This window comes from Colletotrichum navitas (genome assembly GCF_030913465.1).
Source record: "Colletotrichum navitas strain CBS 125086 chromosome Unknown LY79scaffold_79, whole genome shotgun sequence".
In the NCBI taxonomy this organism is placed as follows: Eukaryota; Fungi; Ascomycota; class Sordariomycetes; order Glomerellales; family Glomerellaceae; genus Colletotrichum; species Colletotrichum navitas.
In genome coordinates this window covers 72,133-87,316 of record NW_026850625.1, presented here as the reverse complement: position 1 = coordinate 87,316, position 15,184 = coordinate 72,133, and the positions used below count along the sequence as shown (strand labels likewise).

Genomic DNA, 15,184 nt, shown 5'->3' with positions numbered 1-15,184 from the left:
CACACTCTGCGACAGGATTGAGGAGGGGAGCCCGTCCTAACCGAGCAGTGCAACTAGGGGGGGGCCTGGTCAGCGTCACAACAAGCCTTGTTTGAGAGACTGATGTGATGGAACCATCAAGCATCCGAACATGTCTCGTTGCACAATGAGACTCAGAGCTGTCATCTCGGCTCCAAACTCTCGTCTGTAGCGTAGTAAATCAAGCGTGCATTCGAAGTGGTGCCGCCGTCCCGAGTTTCAGGGTGTGACACCCAAGTAAGTGTGCACTGAGCAGGAAAGTCGTAAACCGAGGGCACATACATAAGTGCTGGACAGAACTGTCGAATTTCATCCGTCTTTGTCCTTTGTTCCACAGTGTTTGCCAACAACTCGATTTTCTCTTACATATTATTATTCATTCCGTGCTGCGCGCGGCCCTCTTCGATTCGATTATCTCTCGCCAAGACCTGGAGTCATTCTCATAAATCTACAAATCTGTCAACATGAAGTTCTCCACTGCTGCCTTTATTGCTCTTGGCTTCCTCGCCGGCAACGTCGTTTCTGGTAAGTTCATCGTTGATACATCCGCATGCACACGTTGGACTAACAAGCTATCCAGCCCCCACATCCCAGTCTAACAACGTCGCCCTCCCAATCGCGGCTCGTGCCGATGCCTTCGTAGCGAACGACGCTGCTGCCATCCCTGCCCGAGAGGAGAAGAGGGCTCAGGGTGCAGGGAACGGCAAAGGCAACGGCAAAGGCAACGGCAAAGGCAACGCCGCTGCGAAGAACAATGGCGGCGGCGCTGCGACTAACAACGCCGCCACTGCGAAGGCCGACGCCGCAAAGTTCAACGGTCTGGCTTGTACGGATGGAAAAGGCGCGGGCACTTGCAACGCCAACGGCCAGTGCGCTGTCAACGGCAAGACCGCACCGATCGCCGGCCAGTGCGGTGTGGCTGCTGCTGATGCTGCTGCTGCGAAGGGGGGCGCTGCTGCGAAGGGGGGCAAGAAGGCCAACAAACGTGACGTTCACCTCAACTGATTGGGTGTCCTTCGGGTTGAAGGAAATGGGTAGACAATTTGGAACAGCGGGAGCTTCGTAGATATGACTTATAACGGCGCAGTGGTTCCGACTGCTAGTCGCGGCGGCCTTGTATATGTATAATCGAATTGAATTGACTTTCATAGCTCAGTCACCTCACAAGCTGACCAGTTGAACAAAACATTACAGTAATTGCTTCAGACACATGCGGCCGGACATTTCTTCACTCCAAAACTTACAATAACCACCTCTCGCAGACGTGAGATAGTGATAGTACGCCACGATCACTGGGGCAGGCTTCGTTTTGAGCTCCCATCATCACACAAGAAGTCGAGTTGCTCTATAACATCCAAATGAGGCTTGCATTATAGCCGTATATCATTATCCTCGTTTTCAATCATATGTCGAGCTTTTTCTGTTGCCTGGTTCTGTCAGTTAGCATGCTCTGCATTGTTCTCGGTTACCATCTATGACTGTGTTGCACAACCGTCTTCACTTGCGCCTCCGGACCTTTGGGCTTGCCAACGCCAAAAAAAATAAAAAATTAAAAAATTAAAAAAAAAAATGGGAGGCCATTACCATCTTGAACTTGTAACTTATGATCGCCATATGCGCCACTTAATCCTCGACATAGCTGCAACAAGAGAAGACAAGGTGGGCTCGCAATCCAGGCTCGATCGACAGACAAGCTTTTACTTGGTGGGGCCCTGTAGCCGCTTTATCCGTAGTCCGTATTCTTCGAAAACTTGAGTAAGAGAGGTGGAAACTAATGCCAGCAGCCGTCGAGACTTATTCCCGAGTTTCCAAATCTAGCTTTCCCCCTCTCATTGATATTATGTTACTGAAATTCTGTGCATCTTTACCATTCTGCACTTGCCGCGAGATTATGTACTGATGATTGACGATTGCGTCTTCGAGTATTCAATCCAACCGGCGCCGACTACCTCCCCGTCTTTCAAGACAGTTTTGATCGTGAAGAGCTGCATTCAGAACTTTCAGGTGCCTGAGGCCTCTTTCCGCTAGAGAAAGCCCTGTGTTAATGATACGCCGACTCCTTGCTGCTTTGTGATCAGCAAATGCCCTCTGTATTTCACGGTATACAAGAGGCTTTATATCCATGAAATTTGATTGTCTTACATAATCTTGGTGTATTCAAGTATACTGTACGTACTCTTTCGTTGACATCAACCTTTCTGCATTCTACCCTCAGCAACAGGGTGACCGCTGGGGTTCTGAATAGATAGGAACACCATCAAACACTTCAATTTCATAGTCATTGTTCGCTCCGGTTCATTTTCAGTAGAGTGAGATTAAAAGCCATGTGCCTGAGAAGGCATGAAACAGCTGCAGCAACACACCAAGCATTTCAAATAGCGCGTTTTCGCTGCCTTGATGTTGGATTTGGTAGCCGCAACTTGATGTTTTGGTTTTTGAAGTAGGTGGATTACTTTTCGTTCTCGGGTGGCGAATGTTGATGTAGGGCGGCTATGAATTCCTTTCATTTGGTTTAAGTCAAAGCACCCACTTTTCGCCCACCCCTGCATTTCGCCCACCCAAAAATAAAGCCATCACAACCACCACCACTTTATTCAATTAACTATCTACAACCTCTTAATGCTACAATAATACAGCTTTTAGCCTCACTAGGTATATCTAATGCACTAGATTTATCTAGTGTACTTTTAACCTTACTAGCCTTAAGCTAGGCTTACTATATCTCTTTAATTATTATAAACTTTATATTTAGATCTAGAGTAATAGCCTTCCTTTTTTAACTAATAGTATTATTAACACTAGCCTAAAGAAGCTTTATTTAATACTAGGCAGTAGCTAACTATAAGGACTACTATTAAAAGCTTTTTTTAACCTTTCTAAATAGCTAGCGTTATATAGTAATAGTTTACTTTAGTTAGTTTAGTTAGCTAAATAGATATAGTTAATCTCTAAGGTCTTTTATTTTCCTTAGTATAGACTACTTAATTATAGATAAAGTAAATACCTAATCCTTTATATCCTAGGTATTATAGGCTTCTTTTACCCTCTTGTTAAGTAGTATTAATAGTACTATTAATAATAATATTACCTTTTAGACTAAATACTTACTTATTAAAGGCTTTACTATAGTAATAGGCTATAACTTAGTGTATTTTTAGTTACTTTTAATATTACTAGTAGTTAATTTAGCCTAGTAAGCCTTTTAATAATATAATATAAAGTTTCTTTTACTAATAATAGTTAAATTATTTTACTATATAAAGTAACTAAGCTTTTTTTAATAAGCTACCTTTATAAGACTAAAGACTACTTAGTTAAAAGGCTAAAGGACATAGGAGGTATATAGTAGTAAAAATAAAAGATAAATATTATTTATATAGTATAACTATATAAAGTCTATTATTATATAGCTTTTATACTTATCTAGGATAAGTAATTTAGCCTAATTAGGTTAAAAAGGCTTAGTCTATAGTAAGAAGACCTTTTTTAGCTATTTAATAGTAGTAGTATTAGTAGTCTATTTATTATTTATTACTATAAATTACTACTTATTATATAGGCCTAGATCTAGAGAAAACTATTACTACTAAATACTTTTACTTTTATATATAACTAAAGGATAAATAAGAATACCTTTAGTAAATATATACTTAATAATAAATACTTAGGCTTATAATCTAGGCTACTTCTTCTTTACTACCTTTATTATAGCTTTACCTAGTACTAGCCTATTATCTTTTTTACTTTTAAAGATACTAGTCTTATCTATATTATATCTATTAGCTAGTTTAATAGTAGTAATATAAAGTATAGTAAAATATTTAAACTATTCCTTAATAACCTTAGTAAATACCTTATTAATATACCTTAAATTAATAAAGTAACTTCTCTAGACCTTAATAGATAAGTTTCTTTACTTAAATCTATCTACTTATTACTTACCTAGAGGTTAAGTATCCCCTATAGCCTTAAGGATACACTAGGCTAGTTCTTTAACTTATTAATAGGTTAGTAGTAGCCCTAAGTTAGCTTAGGTAGTTATCTAGGTAGCTAGGCTAGCCTCCTAACTAGAAGAGAGCCTCTAGAGGTCTTTAAATATATTTACCCTCTATTAAGTGCCTTATATATAGTATTAAATTATTAATTATAGTATACCTTATTACTAAAAGGCAACCTAAGTAAATACACTATTTTAAACATTAGAAATTACACTAGTAAGCTTAAACTTAGTATACTAGGCCATTAGGTATAAGAGAAGATATCTTAAAAAAATAAAGTAATTTAGAGAAAAATAGAAAATATTGTAATAGTTAGAAGTTAGAGGTTATTTAGAAAGTAGGTAGCTAGGCAGCATTTTTAGGTAGGTAAAATGCAGGGGTAGGCAAAAAGTAGGTGCTTTAACTTATAGATACGTCTAGAAGACTATTAAGAAGCTTTATATAAGGTAACTTCCTAATAGATTACCTTAGATAAAACTTTTATTATAATATATAAGCTACTATTACTGCCTATATAACTAATAGTATTATTTTCTTATATAACAGTTATAAGCCTAGCTTCTATATGCTATACTATAATAGTAGATATGTTAATTTACCTAGGGGTGTTAGTTAGCCTTTGTTAAAGCTAAACACCTCCTCCTTACAGAGGAGGCAAAAAAAGGGGGGTTACAGTAAGAAAAGGGGGGTTACACCTAGTCCTTGCCTTGTCCTACTTTTTATTATATTCTTACTAAAAATAAGTAATTATTTAAATATATTATTAATAGATATTAATAGTAACTAAACTACTTACTTTACTTTAACTTTTTAATATACCTTATTAATATAATAAGAATATAACTACTACTAAAAAGGCTACTAAAGTAATATTTACTGCCTAGTAATAGGCTAACTAATTTAACTAGCCTAGTAAAGAGCTATCTACTATACCTTTTATTTACTAACTTGCCTAGTAGTATAATATATCTAATACTTTTATTTACTAGTATCTCTAGGCTCTTTAGGCTAGCTATAACCTTTGCACTAGCCTAGATAAGGGTAGCTAGCCCTAGTTACTTATAGAGGCTAAAGATATAGCTCTTAGTGTATTTATTATATAGCTCTATAAGTCTAGCTTTTTAGCCTTACTATTATAGGTTAAAGAAATAGCTAACTACCTCTATAGTATTTAGGGCTAGCTACTTATCTCTAAGCACTTTATTTAAAGCTAGCTTACTAACTATCTAGAGCTTTAGAAGAAAAGCACTATTAAGCTAGTTAAGTTATACTAGAAGAGGGCTAAGTTAGACCTAGCTCTAGTAGAGGACTTCTTTGCCTAGTACTAGGCTGCCCTCTATAACTATAATATTAGCCTATCTAAGATATAAAACGCTAATAAATCTAGCTACTAAATTAGTTACCTTAGTAGCTAGCTTTATATAATTATCCTTAAGTAGCTACTAAAATATAACTACCTACCTAAAGTTATAGATCTAGCTAATTAAGAGTTATATATATTAGTTAAGTATAATAATATAACTAGTAATACTATTTTAGTATATATAATCTTTAAAATATAGCTAGTTACTACTTAGGTAGATTATTAGGTCTAAGAAGGTGTTTACTTTATATATTTACTAACTAGCTTTTTTAACTAAGAGGTTATAATAGATTATATATAGTACTTTAATATAGAGTTATATATAAGGTTAGTAAAGTATTACTAAATAGGCTACTTTTTTAAGGACTATTTTAGTGTTAATATATATAGTTATAATACTTATAATTTATATCTACTTAATAGTTAACTAAGTAAATAAAAGGTAAAGTATTATAACTATTAAGATACTATAAAAAAGTTAAAGTAGCTATATTACCTTCTCCTCTTGAATAAATTTATAGGCTATATAAGTCTAAAGCTTATAAAATATTATATTAACTTTAATATTATTATTACTTTTTTTTTACCTTATATAATATACTTCCTTTAGCTAATAGATATAGAAGTTTTTTAATACTTTAAGAAGGCCTATTAATAAGTACTCTATAACTATATATAAGAAAATAACCTTATATTTATAAAAGGTAACTTTATTACTACCCTAAATACTATAGTTAAAGAGGCTTTTATAGCTACCTATATTATAAAAGGCTTTAAGAAGGCAAGTATATAGCCTATATATAATAATATTATACTAGCCTAGCTAGTAAAAAGGATATAATAAAGTAATAAGGATATACTATTACACCTTATATATTTTTTACTATATAATAACTACTTTAATAAGGCTATCTTTACTACTAACTATATAGAGGAGAAATATAGTAGTATATAAAGTAGTCTTTTAAAGAAAGGATTTAAAGTAGTAAAGTAAGTAATTTATAAGGGATCTTTTACCTATAAGTACTAATAGTAATATATTAAGGACTAAAATACTAGACTAGTAATATAGTAATAGAAGAGCTAGTGTTAATAAGCTATTAAACTATAATACTCCTTTATAACTAGTGTTACTATTATAGATATAAAGGAGGTATATAATAAGTAAGTTATAAAGGCTATATAAGTAAATATATAGCGCTAATAGGCAGTAGTAAAAAGGATAGCCTATAAGTAAAAAAAAGAGGTCTAGTAGTAATATAGTGCTTTAAAGTATTAATAGGTAGATAGATAGATAAAGTAACTAACCTTTAAACAGTAGCTTATCTATACTAAAGAAGATTAACTATATATCCTATTTAACTCTTTAGATCTATAGTAGTATAACTTAAATAATACTATATATAAGGAAAAATTTATAATAGATCTTAATTTAACCTTTTTACTATAGTATATACTTAACTACTTTAAGTATACAGTAAGACCTCTTAGTTAAGGTAATATTAACTAAGTATTAGCTAATATAGCTATAAAGGCAGTAAGGCTATACTTTAACCCTAAGATCTTTATAGATATTAATAACCTTATTAACAAGGACATTAATTTAGTTATATTAAGTAAAGAATTAGTTAGTATACCTAGGAGTAATAATAATAATAATAGTTATATATTATTACTATTACTACTAATAATACTAATAGCTAGCCCTTTAATATTATAAGGTCCTTTATAATATAAGTTATAATATTATACTCTAAAGGATAAGATAAATAGTTAGAGGGTAACAAAGGTTATACTATAAAATATCCTATATATACCTTTATTAATATAAAAAAAGAAGTAGTAATATATAGTAGATAATAATAAAAGTAATACTTATATTATAGTAGTAATATAAATTTATAGTTATTATAAGAAAAAGAAAAAAAAGTACTACTATAAAGCCCTTAATTAGGGCTATTAATTAGTACTACTTTTGTTATTATACAACGTTATAGTAGTTGTTGCTTTAAGAAATGAAAAGTTGACTATACTATATAACGCACGTAAAAGTGAGGGTATTTGTGATGTGGGTGCAACCCCCCTTTTCTCACTGCAACCCCCCTTTTTTCGCCCCCTCCGTGAGGAGGGGGTATTTAGCTCACAGCGCTGACTAAGTTGCCCCCGGGTAAGTGCAGTAACTAGCGATAGATCTTAAGCACCGTAGGTTCAATTCCTATTAGGGTCAGTCCCCTGGTCAAAAATCCTACTAAAGTCTATATGGATCTTCACCACCTATGATTAGCGAGATGTACCTAACTAGGTTTTTATCAAACGTGTGTTCAGATCTGACTTTCAATGTCAAATCTGGGGGGGGTGGGGGGGTGTCACGATATATAAGCTACTATTACTGCCCACTTAACTAACGGTATCGTTTTGTTATGTGACAACTTTCAAAGGGATTCAAAGTCTAGTATGCCAATGCCAGACTCTAGTATGAGCCTAGAATAACAAAGTTTGGACGGCAAAAGGTTTTTTGCTGATGGTTGGTTCTGAATTATAGACTAATATGCCTTAATTCATTGCTAGGTTGCCGCCGACATCGCCACATGTGGTTACTGGGACACCGGACCTCCTTGGTTACTCGCTAAGATATCCCTCATGTCTTTTAGGCTGTCCTGTATCAACAGAAGGTGATTGGGGTTTGACATATTGGATATTGAATGACAAGGCCAGTCTAGTATAATGGAACGTATCTGTTACCACTACTTTCAGTCCACAAACGGGTCATCAGTCTAGTATTGCCACTGGATTAACGTAGTCCCAGATACCAAGCAAGTAAATATCGATTGTTATTTACTTCCCATTCATGTTGTAGACGCGTTTTTCATCGCTCTCCAACAGAACATCTTACCAAAACTCTCAATTTCCTATGCGCCATTACACTCTCTACTATAGTTTTCAAATAGGGGTGTCTCATTGGAGGATCTGTTCCTTGTCAGGTGCCAGAGGTAGGGGGCACCAGGGGACCACCAGCTGTAGAGCCACAACTAGGAAAACTATTATCTAAGGGTTACACAAAAGCAAAGTTTACAGGAACAGGAGAATTAGGAGAAGGCAGATTAGAAAATAGTTATAATTAACCTTAAACTATACTATTTATAGACTCTTTTACTTAGTACTATAATACCTTTAATATATTTTAATCTTTACTTATCTTTAGGTATACTAACTATTAAAGCTATAATATTACTTTTTAATACTTAAGCTACTGCCTAGTAAAGTATAAGTGTTACCTCTAGGTAACTAACCCTAGACAGTAGTAACGCCTAGGCATAGGCAGAGAACAAAGGCCTACTAGTGTAATAATAGCTCTAAAGTAACCTTAAAGAGATAATAAAAAAAAAGCTTAAGTATTTTTTAAAGGAGTAAGTAAAAAAAGCTAAAAAAAGAAAAATAGTTAACTAGATTTTAGCTTTAATAAATAAGGCCTTTATTAAAAAGGTATATAATACACTAGGCCTAGCTATTACTTCTTAGCTAAAGTATAAGTACTACTATATTAATATACTATTAAAGTAGTTATCTTTAATCTAATATAAGAAAAGTATATAGAATAACCTTTAGGACTTCTTATTTAAGCTAAAAGAATAGTTTAAAGTTATAAAAAAAGAATTTAAGGATAACTAAAGTAAAGTATAGTATACTAGCTTTATACTAAAAGATAACCTAGTATATAAGTAATAAAAGTATATTAAAGCTTACTATAATAGCTAAATAAAAGAGGTAACTTAAAAGGTAATAAAGACCTAGTTAAAGAATAATATTACTAATACTAATATATAGGCCTTTAGTATAGTAGTAAAGCTTAATAATATAAAGTAAAAAGTTAACTAGTTATACTAGTAATTTATTAATAAGTATAAGACTATTAAAGTAAAGTACTTTAACTTATAAGCTAAGAGATAATAAGTAGTCTATATACTTAACTAGTTACTACTTAATCTAAAGAGCTATATATTAGCCTAAAGAATACTAGAGATATAATAAGCCTTTAATAATACTATATAATAGGCTAAGATACTAGCTAAAGCCTACACTAAGGATAAACTAGTAGACTAGTAAAGGTAGAATTAGGAGCAGAGGGACTAGTAGGCCTTAGCTATACTACTAAGTCCTAATATAAAGGTCTTTATAATAAAGCCTTAGTCTATATACTTTATATTTATGCCTATAATAACCTAGGGTATATTAACACTAATACTAAAGACTCTAAAAGTAAAAGAGAAAAAAGGTAACTATTTACTTTTAACTAGGCTATAGTACTCTTTAACTTACTTTAACTATAATAAGCTAAGGTATTTATTAGCTAGCTATACTAAGGAGAAGTACTATAAGTATAGTTAACCTAGATACTTAGGTAAATAGTATATAATAAAGGTAATAAAGGTTAATACTATTTAATTACCTTAAGAGAAAAAACTATACTACTAATTTAAGGTAGACTTTTATACTAAGATAAGTAGCGTATAAAGAAAAAGAAAAGTATTAATTAACTTAGAGGTAAATAAAAACCTTATATACTAGAGAATATTATATATAAAGAGGCTACTAGTAGTCTATAAAGAGAGACTACTACTATAAGGTATATAGAAAAGTAAAGCCTTAGACTATAGTTTAGAGAAAATAGTATTAAAGGTAAAAGATAATATTAGAATATTAAAGATATAAAGCTACACTTTATAAGTAAATAATATAAAGGGATATAACATTATCCTAGAGATCCCCTAGAGGTAAATAGTAAGGCCTAACCTTAAGTAAAAAATAATTAGCTAGACTTATCTACTAAGTAAAGACTATATTTAACTTATATAAGGCTAAAAGGTAGTTAAAAAGGCCTTAAAGAATACTAAAGTAGTCTTTATAGACCTTCTTATAATCTAACACCTAGGGTATAGGACACTAGAGAGAGTACTAAAGATATCTACTTATATACTAAAGAAGGACAAGGGGCTAGTAAGGCTAGTAGTATAAAGGCTATAATACTAAAGGAATATAGAGAATAGCCTATATATTTAATATAGACCTAGTAGTAAAACTAGTAGAAGATAATATATAGATATATATAATAGAATTAGAACTAAGTATAGTATTACTGTTTAGCCTTATTTACTTACTAGTAAAGAAAGAACTAAAAGAGTAAAGAAGTATATTAATAAATCTCTAGCTAAAGGCTAAATATAGCCCTTAAAGTTACTAGTAAAGCACTAATTTATTTATACCTAAGAAAAGAGGTAAGCTTTACCTCTATATTAACTACTATAGGCTTAATAAGATTACTATTAAAACTAAGTACTACTACCTTTAATAAGGAAATCCTAGACTATTTAGTAAAAGTAATATAATTTATAAAGCTAGACCTTAAGGATATATACTACTAAGTAAAGATCTATAGTAAAAATAAATAAAAGACAGCCTTTTATACCTACTATAGACACTATAAGTATTAGGTTATACCTTTTAGGCTAGTTAATATACCTATAATATTCTAATCCTATATTAATAATACTTTAGTAGGTCTAGTAAATATTATCTATATTATTTATTTAGATAATATCTTAATCTTTATAGAGAATAAAGAAAGCTATATAGAGGTAGTAAAATAGTACTAAGCTAGTTAGACACTATAAGGCTATATACTAACCTTAAGAAGTACTTCTTTTACACTAAGTCTATTAGCTTCTTAGGTTTTATAGTATTTAATAAAGGTATTTTAATAGAATAAAAGAAAGTAAAAGTAATTACCTAGTAGCTACTACCTACTAGTATATAGAAGATATAGACCTTTTAAGGTTTATAAATTTTTATAGGTAGTTTATTAAGAACTATTCTAAGGTATATTCTTCTTTTACTAACTAACTATTTACTAAAGTAGTAAAGAAGTAAGTAATTATAAAAAAAGCTAAGAAAGCCTTTTATAAGATCTATACTATATTTACTTATACCTTTATCTTATAGTATTTTAACCTTATATTACTTATTTAAGTTAAAATAATATATTTAACTTTATAATAAAGTAGTACTAAGCTAGCTTTATAAAAAGCCTAGTGCCTTATAGCTTATATATTATAAAAACTCTAGGGGGTAAAGTTATACTATAGAGCACTAGAGGCTAAGTTACTTATAATTTAAGAAGTAGCTATATATTAAAGGCACTATCTTTTATATACCTAGTACTATATTATATTCCTAATAGACTACCTAAGTACTACTACTTAGTAGCTAAGCTATAACTTAATAGCTACTAAGCTAGGTTACTATAAGACTTTTATTATTTAATTTTAAGATTAAATATTACCTAAGTAAAATAATATAGTAAATAGGCTTTTATAAAGGCTAAACTACTAGCCTAGTAAAAAAAAAAAAAAAAAGTATAAGTATATTCTTAGAGAACTTTTTAGTAGGTTTAAAAGAAGGGTAGTAGTAATTAAGTATAGTAGACTACTAGGTTAAATATAGTAGCCCTAGAGGAACTTACTACTACCCTAGAAGAAGAAGTTACTATAGTGTAACTAAAGGACAAGTAGATTTAGTCTAGAGAGTAGTAATAACTAAAGAGTTACTAAGCTAAGAGAGAAAATAGGTTACTTTAATACTAAGGTAGGCTTATAGTACTAGAGAGATATATAATAAAGATAAGGTTACTTATAGTGTTTTATAATAAACTATTAGGGAGGTACCTAGGGTAACCTAAATAATAAAATATATAAGATAAATATTCTTCTAGAAATTAATAAGAAAAGATATTAAGAAGTATATTAATATATATACTACTTACTAATATATAAAACTAAGGTACTATTTACCTTATAGAAAACTAGCTTTTTTTTTACTACTTAACTAACTATAGAAGTAAGTTACTATAGACTATATTACTAAGCTACTAAAGTTAAAAAGATTTAATAGTAAAGTATATAATAGTATTTTAGTTATAGTTAATAAGCTTATAAAGTATACTATTTACTTGCTTACTAAAGAAACTTTAATAGTAAATTAGCTAGTAACTCTCTTAGTAAATAAAGTATTCTTTTATTTTAGACTTTTAACCTTAATAGTGTTAAATTATAGTTTCTTATTTATAAGTTACTTTTAGGCAGTAGTATATTACTAGCTAGCTATTAAATAAAAGCTTAGTATAGCCTATTACTCTTAAACTAATAAATAAATAAAGAGGTAAAACTAAAATATTAAATACTACTTCTAAGCCTTTTATAATATTAAGTAAAATAACTAGGTAAAATAGTTACCTATAGCTAAACTTATTTATAATAGTTTATAGTATAGTATAACTAAGGTTATACTAGTAAAAGCACTAATAGGCTATATACTATAGAGTATATATAATATACACCTAGTAAAGGTAAGACTAATAGAAGTCCCTAGGGCCTATAAGAGGATAAAGTAACTATAGAGCTAAAGAACTATAATTAGTAAGATATTAAAGGTAGTTAATTAGGCCTATAAGAAGTAGTATAACACTAAAAAGTCTAATATAGATTTTAAGGTTAAAAAAAGGTCTTTTTATTAGCTAAGTTTATTAAGTAGAAAAGACTATTTAAGAAGCTATTAGACAAGTACTTTAGCCTTTTTATAGTAAAGTAAGTAGTTAATAAAGGTAAGGCCTATAAGATAAATATAAGTACTAGATATAGGATTTATAATATTTTCTTTTTATTTTAGCTAGAGAAGTTCTAGGATTACTAGTAAAGCCTTAACTAATACTAATTAAAAAAAAAAAAAAATATATATAAAGTAAATTAAATTATAGCTTATAAAGGCTATAGTAAAATTAGTAGTACCTTATTAAGTAAAAAAGTATAATAAAAAAGAAAACTCTTAAAACCTTAGAGGAATATTATAAAAGGATTATAATATAACTATAAGTAAAAGGTTACTAAAAAAGACAAAAGTATAGCTAAGTAAAGTAAAGATTAGCCTAAGGATAACTAAATTAAAATTTAATTATTATAGTACTAAGGCTAAAGAATATAAGTAGCCTAAGGCTAAGTATCTAAAAGGTATAATAAGTAAAAAAAAATAAACTAAGAGAAAAGCTAAGAAGGCACTAAAGGCAGTAGTAATAAAGCTTACTTATTACTTTACTTATTATCCTCTAAATTACTATTACTAATATTTTTATTATTATTATTATTATTATTATAGGTAGAAAATATAAAAATATAAAAGTACTACCTTTATTTTTATTAGTCTTAGAGTTAAGCTTACTAGTATACTAAAGAAAAGTTAATAACTAGTATAAAAAGTACTAAAGGAGTACTAGGGAGTATTAGAGAGAACACTTATAACCTAGGAGTAGGTCTAGGACTACTCTAAAAAGAGAGTAGTCTAAGCTATAATAGTAGTAGTCTACTCCTAGAGAGTAATAGTCTAGGCCTTAAAGGCTATAGTAGTAACCTTAGTAATATAAAGTATAAACTTAGTTAGCTTAACCTAGTAGTAAAAGAAGTTAGTAGTAATCTTAAAGCTATAATATAGTACTAGTAAAAAAGCTACTTTTTTTTTCTAGCCTTAGCTTTACACTTAGTATTAGGGGCTTTAGCTAGGTTAACTTAGTACTAAAGTGCCTTTTTAGCTATAACCTAGGCCTTATTAATCTTGTCTTAGGCTAACGTTAGTATAAGAGGTTACTAGGGGAACACTAGAGGAAGTAAATATATAGTAATACTATAGTAAATATAGGTAGACTTAGTAAAATAGTTTATAGCCTTAAAGAAGTAGTATAGCTTAATACTAGCTATAGTAGTAATATAAGTAGCCTATTTAGAGAGTTAGTAGCTACTAAAAGTTATAAAGATAATAAAAGTAAAAGTAAATATACTAAAATATAAGGCTTATTATATATAGTAGTATAATAAGTATACTTATTACTAGTAGCTAAAATATATTAGCTAAAGTACTAAAAAGAAGACACTAAAGAAGTACTAGGTATAAAAGGAAGTATATAAGTAGTCTTTATATAGTAAAGAAAAGTAGTAGTATAAGTATTTAATATACTAAGACACTAGTTAGTTATTTAGTAAATATAGTAGTTATAAGGTATATTATAAATAAGCTTATTTTCTTTAATATAAGTATAAAAGTAATAAAAAGTAAGTAAAGTAAAAGAAAGTACTAGAGGGCTAATAGAATTACTTTAGTTAATAAGACTAGTAGTAGTAAGGCTAGTAGTAGTAGTAGTAGTATTATTAGTAAAAGTATTAGTAAAAGTAAAAAAAATATAGTAATAGTAAAAAAGCTAGTACTAATACTAGTACTATTATTATTACTATTACTACTAAGTAGTAGTAGTAATAGTAGTAGTAGTAGTAAAATAAAAAAAATAAAAAATAATAATAAAGTAAAACTATTAAAAAAAAAAAAAAAAATTAAAAGTAAAAAAATTAAAGAAAAAGTAAAGCTAAAAAAGTTACCTAATTAGGCTAAATAAGAATAATAAAGTAAGTTATAATAGTATCTTAAGCCTATAAAGTAAAAAGAAAATAGTAAAAAAGAAAAAAAAGATAAAACCTAAAAGGTTACTAGTATAGCTTACTAAAAGGCTAAATAAAAGCTCTTTTTTATTATAAAAGTAGTATAACTTAAGGCTTAGGCTATAAAGAAATAAAAGTAATAAAAAAGGTAACTATATAATAAAGGCCTACTAAAGGTATATAGTACTTAAAAAAGTATTATAGTTAAAAAAATAAAAAAGTAATAAAAGTATTATAAGTAAATAAAGTATCTTTATTATAAAGTAAGTAACCTT

The 15,184-nt window shown here is 29.8% G+C and overlaps 1 protein-coding gene across 1 annotated transcript; it reads left to right on the top strand.

The window, feature by feature from the left end:
* Nucleotides 1-482: 482 nt before the first annotated feature.
* LY79DRAFT_583135 (uncharacterized protein) lies at nt 483-1,023 on the top strand (the record flags this gene model as incomplete). The annotated part of the gene is made up of 2 exons (XM_060560304.1): nt 483-543; nt 599-1,023. 2 exons carry the CDS (start codon nt 483-485, stop codon nt 1,021-1,023), a joined length of 486 nt encoding a protein of 161 aa, XP_060409720.1.
* Between the last annotated feature and the right edge of the window lie 14,161 nt (nt 1,024-15,184).